This window comes from Cervus canadensis, chromosome 21 (assembly GCF_019320065.1).
Source record: "Cervus canadensis isolate Bull #8, Minnesota chromosome 21, ASM1932006v1, whole genome shotgun sequence".
Taxonomy (NCBI): Eukaryota; Metazoa; Chordata; class Mammalia; order Artiodactyla; family Cervidae; genus Cervus; species Cervus canadensis.
In genome coordinates this window covers 7,899,076-7,919,659 of record NC_057406.1, presented here as the reverse complement: position 1 = coordinate 7,919,659, position 20,584 = coordinate 7,899,076, and the positions used below count along the sequence as shown (strand labels likewise).

Here is a 20,584-nt window from a genome sequence, read left to right as displayed (position 1 = left end):
GAAGGAAACCAACCCTGATATTAGCTGGGAGGACTGACGCTAAAGCTGAAGCTCCAATACTTGGGCCACCTGATACAAAGAACCAACTCATTGGAAAAGACCCTGATGCTGGGGAAAAATAAAAGGCAAAAGGAAAAGAGAGCAACAGAGGATGAGACGGTTAGACAGCATCACAGACTCAACGGACATAAACTTGAGCAAACCTCAGGAGACAGTGAAGGACAGGGAAGCCTAGAGTGCTGCAGTCCACAGGGTTGCAAAGAGTCAGTCACAAATTTGCAACCGAACAACAACAGATCTCTATAGCTCACCTACTTGAAATTCAATTGATATAAACAATCTACAGTGACTTTATCAAGCCAATACACTGATTAAGAACATGAGTATTTTAGTCAAAGAGCCTGACTTCACATGCCTACACTACCACTTACTAGGCTGTGTGACCTTAGGCCAAGTAGTAACCCTTATGGAGGTAATAAGGACGTTCAGAGTTACCCCGAGGACTAAATGAGATAATACAAGAGAAGCACCTAAAGCAATGCTGACACAGAGTAAGAATTCAACAAATACTATTTTTAAGCATTTCTCTCATTTGAATATATTATATTCCATTCTTTGGTAGCATTCTTATGCAGCATTCTGACAACAAATAGAGATGCAATTTTTCTTTAAAAAAAAGGTGCTCTTTAATAAGATACTGATCTCAGTAACTTTTGAATGAATGCTGATAAACTTTTAACGGCATAAAAGTTTTCCACTTCTGCCATAAACCTTACATTTCCCACCTTTTTATGGGACAATCCAAGAGATTCTAAATCATGACAGAAATCTGAAATCCCCTAGAGAAACTATGTTTCCAAGTCAGGTTTTGGCTTAAACTTCCACTTTTCCCACAAATGGAGTTCAAGGAGATTACATAAATTTTCTTTGCACACTGCCAGAGCCCTACCTTCAATGAGTTAAGTGTATCTTTAAAAAACACAAAAATGTCTACCAGGAAAAAACTCCAATATAACATTTAACTGAAGTAGTTTGTTTCCTGTCACCATTAAGATAATTAATGAAACAAGATTGCAGCTGAGAAGCCCAAACATTCCTGACATGAGTGTGCTTCTAACTTGAAGGACCTCATTTTGCAGTGGGGGAGAGGACATCCTTAAAGAATGCTGTATATATAGAAGACATTAACCATTTAAGTTGATAATGACCAAATGCAGCAAAATAAACAAAACACAACCATTGGCCCCAAACATGGCATATTTATGTAAACACTTCCAAATGTCTCTAGAGTACTGACATGCCTTCAAAAGATAGGCAGAAAAGGAAACAGCAGAGACAGAGAAAACCATCCTTATTGAATCTAAACCTGATCTCTTTAAATTATTGTCCTGAAAAATGCCTCAAGAGTTCATGATCTTTTCAACAGCACTGCTCTCCCCCAACCACATATCCCAGCTCAAAGCACACTGCCCTAAAGGAGCCAAGAATGTACAATGGGGAAAGGACAGTCTCTTAAATAAATGCTGTTGGGAAAACTGAACAGCACATGCAAAAGAATAAAACTGGGCCACTACTTTACACCACACACAAAAACCAACTCAAAACGGATTAAAGACTTGAATGTAAGACCTGAAACCATAAAACTCCTAGAAGAAAACATAGGTGGTAAATTTCTTGACATTGGCCGTGGCAATTACTTTTTTCCACCAAAAGAAAAGATAGCAAAAGTAAAAATTAATCCATGGAACTACACCAAATCTAAAAAGCATCCAAAAAAGAAACTACCAGCAAATTAAAAAGACAACCTACTGAATGGGAGAAAATCACTGCAAATCAAATATCTGATAAGGAGTTAATATTCAAAATATATGAAGAACTCATTCAACTCAGCAGTTCAAAAAACCTTGATAAAAATACAAGGGGGGGTCATTACTGGAACAGACATTATTCCAAAGAAGACATACAGATGGAGAACAGGTACATGAAAAGATACTCAATATCACTAATTATCATAGAAATGCAAATCAAAACCACAATGTGATATTACCTCACATCTATTAAAATAGCTATCATCAAAAATTAAGAAATAACAAGTACTGGGGAAAATGTGGAGAAAAGGGAACCGTTGTGCTCTGCTGGTGACAGTGTAAACTGGTGCAGCCACTGTGGAAAACAGTATGGAGGTTCTCCTAAAAATTAAAAACAGAACGAATAACATGATCAGGCAATTCTACTTCTGGGTATTTATCGCAAGAAAACAAAAATGCTAACTTGAAAAGATATATGCACCTTCATGTTCAATGCAGCATTATTTGCAACAGCCAAGATGCAGAAACACCTACGTGTCCATCGAGGGATGAATGGATAAAGAAAATGCAGTTTTAAAAATAAACAATGGAATATTACTCAGCCATGAAAAAGAATGAAACCTTGTCATCTGTGACAAAATGGATGAACCCTGAGGGCATTATGCTAAGTGAAATAAGTCAGACAGAGACAGATAGATATCAGATGATCTCATTCATATGTGGAATTAAAGATTCCAACAAAGAAAGAAACAGCTCATAGATACAGAGAACATATTGATGAGTGCCAGAGCTGGGTGAAAGGGTGGGCAAAATGAGTAAAGGAAGTCGAAAAAAGTACAAACTTCCCATTATAAGAGAAGTCAGTCGTGGGATATAATGTACAGCATGGTGATTACAGTTAATAACACTGTACTGCCTATTTGAAAGGCCCTAAGACTGTAAACCTGCAGAAGGAAATGGCAACCCACTCCAGTATTCTTGCCTGGAGAATCCCATGGACGGGGGAGCCTGGTGAGCTACAGTCCATGGGGTCGCAAAGAGTCGGACATGACTGAGCGACTTAACGAACTAACTAACTAACTAAGACTGTAAAAAAAAGTTCACATCACAAGACAAAAAAACTGTAACTATGTGTGGTGACAGATGTTAACTATACTTACTGAGGTATTCATTTCACAATATATACAGATATTGAATCATTATGTTGTATACCTGAAACTCATAATGTTACATGTCAATTATACTGCAATTTAAAAAAAACAATGATACTGCTCTAGAGTAAAGTCTAACTTGAAAACTCAATCTAGGCCGCGCCGGGGGAAGATGGCGCAGGAGGCCGGCGACATGGAAGATGGGCAGCTTTCCGACTCGGATTCCGACATGACGGTGGCACCCAGCGACAGGCCGCTGCCGGTGCCGAAAGCTCTAGGTGGGGACTGTGCAGTGCGGCCCTTCCAGAGTACTGCAACAGTGTGTGCCCCGGAATCACATTATCGGACTGTGAAAAGTGTGGATTCAAGTGAAGAGAGTTTTTCAGATTCAGATGACGATAGCTCTCTCTGGAAACGCAAGCGACAGAAATGTTTTAACACCCCTCCCAAACCAGAGCCTTTTCAGTTTGACCAGAGCAGCCAGAAACCACCGATAGCTGGAAGGAAGAAGGTTAACAACATCTGGGGTGCTGTGCTGCAAGAACAGAACCAAGATGCAGTGGCCACTGAACTTGGTATCTTGGGAATGGAGGGCACCATTGATAGAAGCCGACAATCTGAGACCTACAATTATTTACTTGCTAAGAAACTTAAAAGAGAATCTCAAGAACATACAAAAGAATTAGACAAAGAGCTAGAAGAATATATGCATGGTGGCAAAAAAATGGGACCAAAGGAGGAGGAAAATGGGCAAGGCCATCTCAAAAGGAAACGACCTGTCAAAGACAGAGTGGGAGACAGACTAGAAATGAACTATAAAGGCCGATACGAGATCACAGAGGACGATTCTCAAGAGAAGGTGGCTGATGAAATTTCTTTCAGGTTGCAGGAACCAAAGAAAGATTTGATAGCCCGAGTAGTGAGAATAATTGGGAACAAAAAGGCAATTGAACTTCTGATGGAAACTGCTGAAGTTGAACAAAACGGTGGTCTTTTTATAATGAATGGCAGTAGAAGAAGAACCCCAGGTGGAGTTTTCCTGAATCTCCTGAAAAACACTCCTAGTATCAGTGAGGAGCAAATTAAGGACATTTTCTACTTTGAAAATCAAAAGGAATATGAAAATAAAAAAGCTGCTAGAAAGAGAAGAATGCAAGTGATGGGGAAAAAGATGAAACAAGCCATTAAAAACCTAAATTTTCAAGAAGATGATGATACATCACGAGAGACTTTTGCAAGTGACACTAATGAGGCCCTGGCCTCTCTTGATGAATCACAGGAAGGACATGGAGAAACAAAGTTGGATGCAGAGGAAGCCATTGAGGTTGATCATTCTAACGATTTGGACATGTTTTAGTACATTTTGAGGAATAAACCTTTCTAAGATAACATTGTAATAAACCATTTCTACTGAGATTATTTTACTTTGCACTGATAAACACAAAAATCTGGAGAGAATTGTTACTTTATTTTAAATAAAATTGAATATGTGGGAGATGAATGTGATAACATTTAAAACTTTCTCATGTCTGACAAAATATTTAAAAGTATATAGTGGAAGATTTAATTTCTTAATCTGTTGCATGTGCTAATTATTACTAGTTGATCATCAATTTTGTCCAGGTCATTTTAACGTGCTGTTTAAAAGTTTTTCTGATTTATCTTTACAATGAACTATGATTGGTTTCAAAACATTCCATTAAAAGATCCTATTAAGACATAAATTGTTAAACTATTACAAATGCATTCAGATTTAGTTTTTCTATGTTTTAAGAACTCTTAGGCTTTTAATGATAGAAACTAAAAATAGGTTTATACTAGTGGCTCTTCCCACTTATGTGTTTGTTCTGAAGTAAATAAACATCAGACTCTTTTCAAAGAAGTATCGGTTCATAACTTTAACTTTGTTTTTGACTTATTAGTTACTTTGGTCATATATTTAAATACTAAATATAATCCATATGTGCATAATTGCAATGACATTTAAAAAATTCCCAGTGGTGGCCTGCCTAAGACAGTTTTACCTTATGTTAAGGAAGTTACATATTAAAAATGTTTCTTCTGCATGATGTTTAAAATTATTCATTTTTATTTAAGAAAATAAAGGTAGTTTACTTAAGGTGTCCCAAGAGTTGACTACAGTTTACAGAGTAAGCAAAAATATGTAGGAAGCAGTTTTTATCTATTCTTTGCAATAATGTACTTGAAGTCTTTCAGTAATTTTTGAAACACGTAATCATTGAAGTTGGATCTAAGCAGGGAAGGAAGAGGAAAATGGTTATTGGTTACATTTTATTCGTAAAGAATGCAGAAATAAAATTAGAATTCTGGAAAAAAAAAAAAAAAAGAAAACTCAATCTAAAATATAAAAACTCAAATCATTTCTTGGAAAAAAAGTGAAACTAGGAAGAGAACATTCTCTACACTAAACAGAAGGGATCCTAGTCACATCCTTACCTCTAACAGTGACAGAAAGGAAACTGGGATTATTAGGGAGAATATCCAGAGCCAAGCCTGTTACTTAAAAGTTAAATACAGGGACTTCCCTGTCAGTCCAGTGGTTAAGACTCTGTGCTTCCAATGTAGGGGATACGGGTTCATTCCCCGGTCAGGGGAACTAAGATCCCACATGCCATGAAGCATGGCCAAATTAACACATAAATAAATTTTTTTCAAAGGATAAATACTGAGGAATTCCTGAGTCTTATACAGGCAAACACATCTTGTGCTATCGGAGAAGGCAATGGCATCCCACTCCAGTACTGTTGCCTGGAAAATCCCTTGGACAGAGGAGCCTGGAAGGCTGCAGTCCATGGGGTCGCTGAGGGTCGGACACAACTGAGCGACTTCACTTTCACTTTTCCCTTTCATGCATTGGAGAAGGAAATAGCAACCCACTCCAGTGTTCTTGCCTAGAGAACTCCAGGGACAGGGGAGCCTGGTGGGCTGCCGTCTATGGGGTCGCACAGAGTCAGACACGACTGAAGTGACTTAGTAGCAGCAGCATCTTGTGCTATTTCTCTAAGGTTTGTTTAAGCTGAGTAGCTAAAATAATTAATCATCATCTATTCCTCACTCCATTGTTCAGATGCAAGAAGTTCTATCCCTTGGAGCTCTTCAAAAGTACACTTCCGTCTGGTGATTCACACTTTCTCATTATATACAGTAAGGGTTTATTAAAAATAATATTAATAATAAATCAACTTTTAAGTCAAACAATGACATTGGTGCCTGCCAGTATCATAGTAGTTGACAGGCTTCCTCAGACTCAAGTGTGTGAAAGAGCACATGAAGGGAGCTCTGTGTCCCGTCCCAGGCAGCACTCCCACACGAAGAGCAAAAATCACAGGTGCTCTCACAGAGGAAAAGCCAAGTTCTAACTATAAAACGTAAAAACTCGTGCACCTTTCTTAAGGACTCAACCAGACTAGTAATTAAAGTACTATCTGTGTAACACTACTATGTTGATAAAGCATTTTTCCAACAGAAAAAAATATGCAAATATGGACATGAGTATTTTTAAGCGAAAATATGACATAACTCACAACACACACACTTTTTGCACTTCTCTAAAATCTATGACCATTAGCAATGGATCATTTCTTTGACTGTAATTATGAATACATTGAGGGAAAATGTGTAGGCCAACTGATTTTTTAAACTGACGCTATACGAGTTTTTTCACTTTTTTGATTTTTTATTTTTAGTTATATGAGAATTTAAAATACAGTAAAGTGTAATATAGCAAACTCAAATACAACAATTGTAACACATGGCCATATTTGCTTCTGACTTTTTTTTATTGAAACAGAAAACTCAGGTAACTTGGTCTTCCTGCTCATTCTACCACACTCTCTGCCTTGCTGTTACTGTTGTTGAGTTGCTCAGTCAAGCCCGAGTCTTTACAGCCCCACGGGAGGCAGCACGCCAGGTCTCTCCATCCTTCACTGTCTCCAGGGGCCTGCTCAAACCCCTGTCCATGGAGTCAACGCCATCCAGCCATCTCACCCTCTGCCGCCCCTTCTCCTCCTGCCCTCAATCCTTCCCAGCATCAGGGTCTTTTCCAACGAGTCAGCTCTTCGCATCAGGTGGCCAAAGTACTGGAGCTTTGGCTTCAGCATCAGTCCTTCCAATGAATATTCAGGACTGATTTCCTTTAGGATGGACTGGTTGGATCTCCTTCCTGTTCAAGGGATTCTCAAGAGTTTTCACCAGCACCACAGTTCAAAAGCATCAATTCTTTGATGCTCAGCTTTTCTTTATGGTCCAACTCTCCCATCCATACATGACTACTGGAAAAACCATAGCTCTGACTACAGGGACCTTTGTTGGCAAAGTGATGTCTCTGCTTTTTAATATGCTGTCTAGGTTGGTCATAGCTTTTCTTCCAAGGAACAAGCATCTTTTAATTTCATGGCCGCAGTCATCATCTGCAGAGACTCTGGAGCCCAGGAAAATAAAGTCTCTCACTGTTTCCATTGTTTCCCCATCTGTCTGCCATGAAGTGATGGGACCAGATGCCATGATCTTAGTTTTTGAATGTTGAGTTTTAAGCCAGCCTTTTCACTCTCTTCCTTCACCATCATCAAGAGCCTCTCTAGTTCTTCTTCATCTTCTGCCATAAGGATGGTGTCATCTGTATATCTGAGGTTACTGATATTTCTCCCAGCAATCTTGATTCCAGCTTGCGATTCGTCCAGCCTGGCATTTTGCATGATGTAGTCTGTATATAAGTTAAATAAGCAGGGTGACAATATACAGCCTTGACATACTCCTTTCCCAATTTAGAACCAGTCTGTTGTTCCAAGTCTGGTTCTAACTGTTGCTTCTTTACCTGCATACAGATTTCTCAGGAGGCAGCTAAGGTGGTCTGGTATTCCCATCTCTTTCAGAATTTTCCACAGTTTGTTGTGATCCACACAGTCAAAGGCTGTAGTCAATGAAGCAGAAGCAGATGTTTTTCTGGAATTCCCTTGCTTTTTCTATGATCCAACAAATGTTGGCAATTTGGTCTCTGGTTCCTCTGCCTTTTCTAAATCCAGCTTGAACATCTGAAATTTCTTGGGTCATGTACTGTTGAAGCCTAGCTTGAAGGATCTGGAGTTCTACCTTGCCAGTATGTGAAATGAGTGCAATTGTGTGGTAGCTGGAACATTCTTTGGCATTGCCCTTCTTTGGGATTGGAATGAAAAACAACCTTTACCAGTCCTGTGGCCACTGCGGGGTTTTCCAAATTTGCTGGCATACTGAGTGCAGCACTTTCACAGCATCATCTTTCAGGATTTGAAATAGCTCACCTGGAATTCCATCACCTCCACTAGCTTTGTTCGTAGTGATGCTTCCTAAGGTCCACTTGACTTCACACCCCAGGATGTCTGGCTTTAGGTGAGTGATCACACCATCCAGTTATCCAGGTCATTAAGACCTTTTTTGTACAGTTCTCCTGTGTATTCTTGCCACCTCTTCTTAATATCGTCTGCTTCTGTTAGGTCCATACCATTTCTGTCCTTTATTGTGCTCATCTTTGCATGAAGTGTTCCCTTGGTATCTCTGATTTTCTTGAAGTGATCTCCAGTCATTTCCATTCTATTGTTTTCCTCTATTTCTTCGCATTGTTCACTTAGGAAGGCTTTCTTATCTCTCCTTGCTATTCTTTGGAACTCTGCGTTCAGATGAGTATATCTTTCCTCTTCTCCTTTGCCTTTCACTTTTCTTCTGTCAGCTATTCTGTAAGGCCTCCTCAGACAAGTATTTTGCCTTCTGACCATAGTTCTTCAGGCACTCTGTCTATTCAGAAGTAAAAGTCCTGCTAAAATTCATGTATCTTCTTCTAAACCATGTTTTTAAAAACATAAATTTTCAGAATATATGTTGATCCACAGACAACACAGATTATTTTATTTTGTTCTTAACATTTGTAAGTAGTATCACATTTAACTTTTTGTAACTTGCTTTCCTTTTTCTTAACAAAATGTCTCCAGGAGTTACCTATGTGGACACAGGTAGACCTGGTTTGTCCATTTTGCCTGTATAACAGTAATAAATTGCACTGAAACATCATTGCAATATTTATTATCCATTCCTCTGTAGTCTGATCATTTGTTTCTAAATTTTCCCTATTACAAATTTAACTGAAATAAAAATGCTTGTACATGTGTCCTTTGGCGTAAGTGCAAGGTTCACTCTGCAGAGTTATATATCCCTTTAATTGCTGTTCCTAGGACTTGTTCATTTCCAACTTCACAAAATCTTGCCAAAAACTACACATCCCTCTACAGTGTATTAGGGTTTCCTTCCCCACAGCCATGTTAATGATTGGTAATATCAAACTTTAGATATATTTGCACAATTCAAGTCTGTGAAATAGTATCATTATTTGAGAATGAGCCAATCTTTACAGTTTTATTAGACAAACATGCTTTCTCTTCTGTAATGTTTCTATTTCTAGATCATCACATATATAAATTTACTCCTTTTCCATGTTCACCCATAGTCATACACTATAGAATTTTAAATTTCACATTCAGTCTTTCAATAAAACAAAATATCCTTTATAATTATGATTTTCAAGTTGGCATAAGCCTTTAAAAAAATGATGATATACAGTATCTTTAATAAAAGCATCCCATATGCTAAAATTTCATACAGTTTTACCCAGCAAAAAAGGTAGACATCTTACCCATAGACAGATAATTTGGTCCTTCTTTAAAAAAAAAAAATAACACTTTTACTAGGCTATAACTCACATACCATACCATAAAATTTGCCCTTTTAAAATGGACAATTAATTGGTCTTTCGTACATTCACAAAACTGTGTCCATCACCACTATCTAATTCCAGAACATTTTCATCACCTTAAAAAGGAACTCCATTCCCATTAGTAGTCAGACACACACACACCCTTCTCTGATGATGGAAGGCAGTCTAGTCCAACTTCCACACCCTTGAAAAAGCCACAGTTTGTGTACATATCAGAGCAGTCCTACCTAACAACGTATGAATACCATAAGTTTCTTTGAGATTCAATTATATTTGCCAAAAACTCAGTTCACTGTGTTATAGAGACACACAGTATGCAGTTCACTGTTCTTTCTCTTTGAAAAAAATGCTGATGGTAATCTGGCCACGAGTACTTAAGGGTGAGCTGGATAAAGTACCCTTCATTAGGCATTGCAATGGTAAGTGCCTCACTGGAATGAAACAGATGATAGATTTTAGGGCACATGTTCTACCTCTTTTACTAAATGAGGTAAACAGCCTTTAACAAATAGGGCTGTGAAAGAGCCTAAGGAGTCTGAGTGACACCAATCTACTGGCTAAAACACCAGAATTTTGTTTTGCAACTATTTTCACAGGACGTTAATGGATGTCGACCCATCTTTCAGATAACCTGAAAGCAAGTACAGTCACTGCACAGCTCACTAGTACCTCAAAGGAAGCTCCAATGTTTAATGGAAAACATAAGGTGTAATGAGGAAACCTGAGCTCCGTATGTGACACCAGGGGCCCAGCTTACAAACAGGGCTGTCATAACTTTGGTATCCTTAGCTTTCCTGGTGCCAAATTCTCCTGCAAAACTGCCTCAGGATGTAAGTGGAGTGTTTCCAACTCAAAGCAATGAATTCTCCAGCTTTACCTCTGGCTGAATCACATACGCTCCAGGCACAAACATAATACAAAGAGAATGGCGTAAGAAATTAGCCTTGCAACTCAAGTAAAACACAGTAAAGCAGAACCCAAAAGGCTCTTCAAAGTGGATCATACAATGATGACCACAGAGCATTTCACAGACAGTGCACAGGAAGCAACTGCTTATCTACGTTTCTCGCCCCACAGTGGTAAAAAATACAGTATTATATAATTATTTGTTATCTGCTGTATTTTATAAGTTCCTACTATTTTATAACCACAATTCTGGAAATATTCCATCATGATAATAGAGTGTGATAGATTAAAATTTATTTTCCTTCTTCAAGGTATTCAGATTCAGGATGGCTGAGTAGATAAAGAGACTCTGTCTCAAAACCTTGTCAAAAGGTGGTAGAATCGCTGAATTTTAGGGTTTGAAGAAAGCTACAGGATTCAAGGATTTCAAATGATGAAGAAACTAAAGCTCAGAAGAGTTATTAGCAATTTGCTCAGAGTCACCAGATGAATTAATGGCAAAGTCAGGAGGAGAACCCAAACCTCCTGACTCCCAACTCTGCATTTCCATACATCCATGTTCCTTTCCTGCAAATAAATGATGAAATAGGTATGGAAGATTCTGGGCTATTTGATTCAGCACACTATCTTGCCTTCTAAAATGCCAAATCTCTCACACTGGCTTACCACCCACCTCCAAAAAAAGTTATAGCAAAATGCAGAGCAGCTACCATTTCTGCCAATCTGAAAGAAAGAGTACATCAAAAAAAGGGGTCAAGTGGTACACTGGAATTAAGGTGAGCATAGCAGGGTTGTGAGAATAGCAAATGAACAAATAAGGATGGGAAGACTCTGTTTAGGATTCAACATTACTGAACAAGAGGGCTCCATGACATAACTTGTTCTAGATATCTGAAAATGGTGATTACCTTAACTTGTAATTTTTAAAGTTTTATTAAAACACATAGACTAGAAGTATTAAAAAATGCAATAGTCAGTGGGATAGTGTTACCAGAATAATATTTTTAAATCATCTTCAGGCAATTCCCTGGTGGTCCATGGGTTAGGACTCTACACTGGTCAGTGAACTAAAATCCCAGAGGCTGTGCTGCATGGCAAAAAAAAAAAAAAAAATTAAACCATCATTCATACAGTGGAAAGGAGAACAGAGTTGAACGGGTGTAGAACATGAGAGGAAACGGAGTGCAATTAGGAGGCTACTGGAGAAGTCTAAGAGAAATGAAGGTGGCTTAGCTAAAGTCAGTAGTGGAGTAAATAGATATTTCTGGAATGCAAGGATAACTTATTTAACTTATATGCAGAGTACATCATAAGAAATGCTGGGCTGGATGAAGCACAAGATGGAATCAAGATTGCTGGGAGAAATATCAATAACCTTAGATATGCAGATGACACCACCCTTATGGCTGAAAGTGAAGAACTAAAGAGCCTCTTGATGAAAGTGAAAGAGGAGAGTGAAAAAGTTGGCTTAAAGCTCAACATTCAGAAAACTAAGATCATGGCAACTGGTCCCATCACTTCATGGCAAATAGACTGGGGAACAGTGGAAACAGTGACAGACTTTATTTTGGGGGGCTCCTGCAGATGGTAACTGCAGCCATGAAATTAAAAGACACTTACTCCTTGGAAGGAAAGTTATGACCAACCTAATCAACATATTAATAAGCAGAGACATTACTTTGCCAACAAAGGCCCATCTGGTCAAGGCTATGGTTTTTCCAGTAGTTATGTATGGATGTGAGAGTTGGACTATAAAGAAAGCTAAGCACAGAAGAACTGATGCTTTTGAACTGTGGTGTTGGAGAAGACTCTTGAGAGTTCCTTGGTCTGCAAGGAGATCCAACCAGTCCATCCTAAAGGAGATCAGTCCTGAGTGTTCATTGGAAGGACTGATGCTGAAGCTGAAACTCCAATAATTTGGCCACCTGATATGAAGAACTAACTCATAGACCCTGATGCTGGGAAAGATTGAGGGCAGGAGGAGAAGGGGATGACAGAGGATAAGATGGTTGGATGGCATCACCGACTCAACGGACACTGAGTTTGAGTAAACCCTGGGAGTTGGCAATGGACAGGGAGGCCTGGCATGCTGCAGTCCATGGGGTTGCAAAGAGTCGGACATGACTGAGCAACTGAACTGAACTGAAGGATAGTTCCACATACACAAATCAACTAATATGATACACAGCATTTAAAAAAATTAATAAAAACCACATGATCCTCTCAACAGATGCAGAAAAAGCATTTGATAAAATCCAACACTCTTTCATGATAAAAAAAAAAATGTTCAACAAACTAGGAATAAATGGAAATTACTTTAACATAAGGAAAGCCATACAGAAAAAGCCCACAGCTAACATCATAAAAACTGAAACTGGATACTAAGATCAGGAACAAGGCAGAGATGCCCACTCTCACCATTTCTACTTGACAGAGTACCAGAAGTCCCAGGAAAAGCAACTGGGCAAGAAAAAAAAATAAAAGGCAAGTCAGAAAGTAAGAAGTAAAACTGGACTTGTTTGCAGATAACATGTTTTTATATACAGACAACCCTACGGGCTCCACCAAAACCCCGAACTATTAGAACTAATAAATACAGTAAAGCTGCAGGGTACAAAATTAATGTACACTAATAAACAAATTACCTAAAAAGGAAACTAAAAGTCCCATTTACAACAGCATCAGAAAGAATAAAACACTAAGAAACAAAACTAAGGAAGTGAAAGACTATAAAACATTGACAACAGAAATTAAAGACACAAACAAATGGAAAGACATCTCATGTTCATGGATTGGAAGACTTGATATTGTTTAAATGTCAATACTACCCAAAGAGATCACATATTCAATGCAATCCCTACCGAAGTCTCAATGGCATTTTTTATAGAAAGAGGAAAAACAATTCTAAAATTCATACTGAACCACAAAAAACAACAAATAGCCAGTTTTTAATATCAATTAAAAGGTGATATATATATACAATGGGATATGATTCAACCTTAAAAAAGAAACTCCGTGTAACACACAACAACACAGATGAACCCTGAAGACACTTTACTAAGTGTAATAAGCCAATCACAGAAGCACAAATAACACATGATTCCACTTATATGTGGTATGAAGACTGTCAACCTCATAGAATAGAAAGGTGCTTACTAGAGACTAGGGAGAACATTACAGTGGAAGGTGTTAATCAAAATTTAGTTCTGTGTGCAAGATGAATAAGTTCTAAAGATCTGCATACAACATTGTGCATGTAGATAACACTGTCCTGTACACTTTAAAAATCTGTTACAGGGTATATCTCATTTTATGTGTTCTTACATAATAACTAAAAAAAAAAATTTATAAGACATAGACATAATTGGGAAATATTTTAAACCTTGGATTACAATCTCATGACCATATATCCTACAGCAGTATTTTTCATGCTGCAATTTGTAATACAAAGGTCACAAAATCAACTTAATAGACCAAGGTCAGCATTTTAAACTAAATAAGATAGATACTATCAGACTGTACCACATGTAGTAAGAGTATTATTCCATGAAACTTTGGTTTCAGATATCCATATACTAATTGTATAATTGGATTCTAATATAAAATATGTCTCCAACTATGAGTCACAATCCAAAAAAATTTTGTGTAACATTCCTTAGGAAATTGAGACTACTTATCTTCCCTAAAATCTTTGTCAAAGTTCTACATTAGGCTCAAGTGAAACAAGCTACAACAAGCTCAAGTACATACCTAATATAAACATATTCATCTGCCAAAAAAATACATCATTTGATCTTTTAAAAAAGAACAGCACAAGCAATATTCAAGCATCATTGGAATGTTAGGCACAAATTACATTGTTTCTACTAACCATGGAGATACACAGATTATTAAAGGAACATAACGCTAATTTTCTTTAGCCACTAAACCATTCTAACCATTCAACTGCTCCTAACTTTAGGGATTAAACACCACCAATGCACATTCACAGTGGCAATGCTTTCAGATTTTTCAGGAAAATATCTTACTCTCCCAAATATTATGCCTACTTCTCCTTGAAGAATTCAGAGATCATATACTACAGCTCTGAAAAGTTCTTTTCAGAAAACTTCCTGCCTTAAGCAATAACCATCTGTAAATAACTGAGGTAAAAAGTAAAACATTACCTACCAATTCGCCAAGTCTTGTAGGTTCAATCAGCTCACTTTCTCAACAGCACCACCACTGCCACTTTGGGTGGGAATTGCTTGGACTGTTATCTTGAACCCTGACCAAATCCAAGTGTTGCATGTCCTCCTTCCCAACAGTCACCGTGACAACCGAACATGCACCCATACTTTTCCAAATGCCCTCTGCAGACATGATGCCTTTCCAACCAAGAACCACTGAAAAATGTCAATGCTTCTCCTTAGTTAAGAGTGACGGGCACACAGTGAACTGCGGCCTCCAACTCAGGGCAGAAACGTTGGGCAGCTATCAGTGCCTTGAATTTAAACATTTCCATGGAAGCATTAAGATCATGTGGTCTGAAGTAGAAAGAATATCTACCACTTTTCTTCTAGTGCTAGGCATTTCCTGGCTGTTATTTTCAAAGTGGGATACAGCAAATGTAAACATTTAAGGGAGGGGCGGGAAGAAGGTTAACATATGGATTCTACAAGTATTCTAACTTAAAAGTATCTATTCAATACATTTCCCCCAAGTTTCATGAAGAAAAGGATGAGACAGAATTACAAAAGAAACATCTAAGATTATTTGCTTGGACCAAGTCTACAGGTACATTTATATGTTTATATGTGTGTGTTTGTGTGGTGCACAGACAAGAGAAAAGTCACTGAGTGATATGTGACAAGTCTTATCAGATTGAGAAGAATATATAACACTTACTAAAGACCTATGTCCAGAAACCGTGCCAAATGCTCACTTAACACCTGCAGCAAACTTATAGGAGGAGAAACTGAGGTACAGGAAGGTTAAACAACTTGTTCAAGACCATCTAGTGATTAAGTGGCTGAGACAGGATTCAGATCCAGATCAACTCCCGGGCCCTCACTAAGAGCTGTATCATTTCAAGGCACTAACAACTCTGGAGGAGGGGATTTTAAGAGCAGGAAAGAATTTATCTGAAAACTATGAAAAATGTTGAATACACTAAAGTGAACCATGAAAAGGTTATCAGCAAAAATGCCTATGACCCAAGAAAAATTAGATTTTCATCCCAAGGCTCTTAAGCAATCATATTTAAACTCTGCACTTAAAAGTTCATATTACAAAGAAGCTCAAATTAAATGAACTCTGAACTCCATTTTGCACATGCTGCCTTGCACATAATACTGTTTTTAAACATTGTTAGCCTGTTTGGTGTGGCTTAGAGACATTTTTGTTCTAAAAAAAAATCTTTACTTATTTGGCTGCACCAGGTCCCAGTTGCAGCTCACAGGATCTTTCAGTTGCAGCATGTGGGATCTAGTTCCCTGACCAGGGACCGAACCAGGGACGTCTGCACTGGGAGCTCAGAGTCAGCCACTGGACAACCAGGGAAGTCCCAAGAGATGTTTCTATTTTAACAACCACGTGATACTTTATTACTTCAAGATATATAAAAGGAAATTACTGTTATTACCCTAATAGATTATACATTACAAAGGGGAAAAGGCAAATTTATAATGGATAAATCTGGCACACGAAAACTTAACCAACAGTGAGATTTAACATCACTGATAATGAAACTACATCATGGGCCTCCTGATGTTAAGCACTGAGAAAGACAAAACATCTGGCCTACAATATCTACCCTGAAGTTATTCAAGAGGGAACAGATAAATTCAAATAAGGGATATTATGCAAAATAACTGGTTTCCCAAAATGCTGTTGTCATGGAAGACACCTCCCACTTCCTAAAAGAGAGCTAAGGGACCAGTATGGAGGAGGATGTGACACCAACTCTTTGGGAAAGACCCTGATGCTGGGAAAGATGGAAGGCAATGGAGAAAGAGAAGAGGGTGGCAGAGGGTGCCATGGTTAGATAGCATCACTGACACAATGGACATGAATCTAAGTAAACTGGGAAACAGTGGAGGACAGAGGAGTCTAGTGTGCTGCAGTCCATGGGGTCACAGGGAGTCAGACACGACTTAGTGACTAAACAACAAATATGACACCTAAATGCAATATATTTCTTGACTGAATTCTAGATTTCAAAATTTTTAAAGTAATCTATAAAGAACAGTATTAGAACAACTGGGGAAATAAACAATGTGGACTATAAGTTAGATAATGATAATACGTCAATACTGTTTACTTAATGTGAACATTACCTAAAGGATTAAGACAGAATAACAGAACCATTCTTCATGGAAAAAGGAAGGAGCAATGAATCAAGAAGCAGAAGTTAGAGAGTAAGACAGGAATTCAGGCCACTGCAACTTAAACCCCTATCTTCCTTTTGGTATAACCTCAAGCACAAGCGTGCTGCTGGCAGAACTTCAACACCACCATCTCTAAAGTAAAAGCCCAGTGGGCAGGAAAGGTCAGTGTTCACTCACCCACCAGTATTTATTAAATATGTGTGTGTGTCAGACTCCATGGCCGCAATACACAATAAAAATAAGATTTTGGAATCAGTGCCCAGGTTTGAATCCTAGCTTTACCAAATCCCGACTCCACTACATGCTATTTGTGTAACTTTCAGCAAATTACTAAATGTCTTAGTGCTTTGATATCCTCATTTTTAAAGGGAAGATAATAACAGTACTTACTTTAAAGAGCTGCTGTGAAGATTAAATGACACAAAACATGTAAAATGCTAGAACACTGCCTGGCATATACTAAACAACCCAGTAGAGAATAGCCAGCTGCTTTTTTTTTGTTGTTGTTATTATTAGGCATTGGAGATACAAAGAAGATATATATATATAAAAGATTTATGTGTGTGTGTGTCTGTGTATAAAAGAGTGTCAAATGCCTCAGAGGGGTCCTTCCCCAACACAGTGCCTGGCACAAAGAAGGTGCTCAACAAATACCTGATGAACCAATTAATATAAAGAAAGAAATATTCACTGATTTGGGACTTCCCTGGTGGCCTAGTGGCTAAGACTCTGCACTTCCAAGGCAAAGGTTTGATCCCTGGTCAGGGAACTAGATCCCACAAGCTACAACTAAGAGTTTGTACGCTGCAATTAAAGATCCTGCCTGCCGCAACTAAGACTCATCCCAGCCAAATATTTTTCAATTAAAAAAAGAAAAGGATTCACTGATTTGGCAATATGGAAAAAATAGTAACTGGTGACTTCAGTGAGACCACAGGGTACCTAAATGCAGATTCAAAAAAGACATACTCTTTGGGTGGGCATGTAGATTGACAAGCAGGGCTCAGGCTGGACTTCAGCACCCGTCCCCACTAAAACACACATACACCCTCAGGGCTGGCACAATGTGCGGTGAACAACTGCAGCTGGTTAAAAAGTGAACAGAGATGCGAAAGTGACGCAGCAAGTACAGACTCGACTCCTTCATAACCTGTCCGAGGAGGGAAACGCAGACGCCTCTGGTATGGGGCAATTTCCCCAATTTTAAAAGTGGTGAGAGAATGGACTTAAAATGACAAAAAGATGATTAAATTTGATGTACAATAAGAAACTAATATAAAAATAAAAGAGGGAAAGAACACATGCGATAGAACGCTGGGAAACTTTATAGGAAGATTAAATTTGGTGCAGAACTTAACAAAATTTATGGATGACTTTTAAGGATGTTAAAAAGTGGTGTTTACAAGAGATCTTTTTGGGGTGCTGGAAAAGTACCACTGTCATGCTATGATTACACAACTCTACAAATCTGCTGAAAATCACTGAACTGTACACTTCAAAAAGACAAATTTTGCAGTATATAAATTAGGCCTCAATAAGGCTGGTTTTTTTTTAAGTGGTATTTGTTTGCTGAAATATGGAGGGAAAATTATACTATTAAGAGTTTCTCTGACTAAAGAAAGGAAGTAGCCAAGAGGAAAAGTACAGTAATTCATTGGACAGGAAAATAAAAAGGAAATTTTTCATAGATTAAGAAATACTAATGTTTTCACTTCGGCCCAATAAAGAACAGTATTGTATCTCTGGGTAACTACAGACCTGGCAAAGACCACAAAATCTTACTATCTTAAGAGTATAAAGACAATAGATTTGGAAATCTTAAAATGTGGAATTAAGGAGAAGGAACACTTCGACTTACTTTCCTATCCTCCTTACTTTCCTATCCCCAGAAGAGAATAAGAATTTATTCTAATCTCACATTACTGCATGTGCTGAGATACAGAAATAGTAGCCCCTCTGATAAAAATTTTTAAAAATTTGAAAGCAGGCAATCAAATTGTTTTAAAAGAACCTATGGTAATTTCTTTACATGTCTGATGACAACAGTCCATTCCCTCAGTCAGTCAAAACATCCACATGGGGTATTTTTTGGTATTTTTGGAGAATATTAATTTGCATTGGTTCAGGGACTTTTGCAGAAGTTTCCCAAAACAGCAGTACTATATTTTAAAATATTTACCCTATTTGTAACTACAAAGATCAAGCAAAAATGCACCTACAAACAACCATAATTCACATTTGCTTTGAGCTATGAAAATATTAACCTACTCTGACCTCCCCTGGCACCAACTCCAGCAAATCCTGGGTCAAGTCTCAGCTTCCAAAACAGCACAGGTGTCTCTAATTTCAGACCTGTGTGTCTCCTCTCTGACTTTGGCTGAATCAGTAGCAAGCCCAGAAAATGAAAACAAAAAGCCATGTCATGTGGGTACTTTCTCTCTTCCTCCATGAAAGAATGTTCCAGCAGATACAAATGAAATAACCTATTAATGTATAATTCTATCTCTTCTGTGTATAATAAGAGTCAAAATAGTTCAAGATAGTGATATTCATGGTGTTAATCTATCTAGACTTGAAAAATTATAATACTGATGAACTTTAAAGTTTACAGGACCATGCCTAACCTTCAGTAGGCATTCAATAAATGTTTCTTTCCTTTCCATTAAATTCTTAGAGTATTTCCACAAAATAGTTCCTGTTCATTATACCCCAATAAAAAGTAGGCAAATAAAAAAAGATAATTTCCTGACTGCACACCTAGATCAGACTGTGAAAATTTAGGCCACCAGATGATGACGAAGGTTGTTCTGCAAAAGTTAAATTTTACTCTCTCTGCCTCCCTTCCATCTGCTATAGGAAGTGGCTCGACTGTTTTTCCCTGTAGCAAGATATCAGCCATTCCTGTTCTTTGGGACTGGAAGCCAGTCTCAAGAACCTGTTCTGTTCTAAGTGCAGGTGCAGCAAGAGCCCAAAGAACCGTCATCAGCCCACAGAATTCCATGGTCAAGTTCACAAGATTCCTGGTTGGAAGATCGTGGGGAGTACTGCCATTGGTTTTTTGGTGACCAATTTCACCCTCCAAATGATCCAAGTTTCCTGCCCCAATGAGGAAAGGGATTTCCACACACCTAAGAATATGGAAAACAAACTACATGAAATGGCACTCATCTCTACTTTGACAGGAAATGTTCTGCCAGAAATAGTCTTGCAGAGCTGCACAAAGCTGCCGTCTCTAACTCTCTTTGTGGGCATCTGATACAAGACAGATAAATGAGTCAAAGTCATAACTGGTGTACTTTTGTTCAGGCTCCGGAGCTTAAGATAGGAACACAAGCATGCTGTGTCAAATCAGACTCTAGTGGTTACAGACAGACAGACGATTCTGTCATCAGTAACAAAATTTATAGATGTCAGCAATAACTGGCTGGAGTTACAGTTGTCAGCATGGCCTGGCCACTGTCACGATAAGCCCTTTGATTGCATCTAGTCACCATTCACATAGGCTACTGAATTTTAGTGACCAGAAGAATTAGCTGGCCTGTCATCTTCCACTACCCCAAGCTAGTTTATACAATGGCTCCAATACAAGAA

General features: G+C 38.2%; 1 protein-coding gene and 1 long non-coding RNA gene across 2 annotated transcripts in view; one reads left to right on the top strand and one right to left on the bottom strand.

Moving 5' to 3' along the window:
• LOC122423426 overlaps positions 1-20,584 on the bottom strand; it is a 79,530-nt gene that overhangs the window by 22,259 nt on the left and 36,687 nt on the right. The window lies entirely within an intron of this gene.
• On the top strand, positions 3,120-5,306 carry LOC122423423 (phosphorylated adapter RNA export protein). Its single transcript, XM_043440474.1, has one exon. It carries the CDS (start codon positions 3,132-3,134, stop codon positions 4,314-4,316), a length of 1,185 nt encoding a protein of 394 aa, XP_043296409.1. The 5' UTR covers positions 3,120-3,131; the 3' UTR covers positions 4,317-5,306.

What these genes read in the sequence shown, in the direction of transcription:
- LOC122423423 (XM_043440474.1), top strand. Translation starts at nt 3,132, where the DNA reads ATGGCGCAGGAGGCCGGCGACATGGAAGATGGGCAGCTTTCCGACTCG.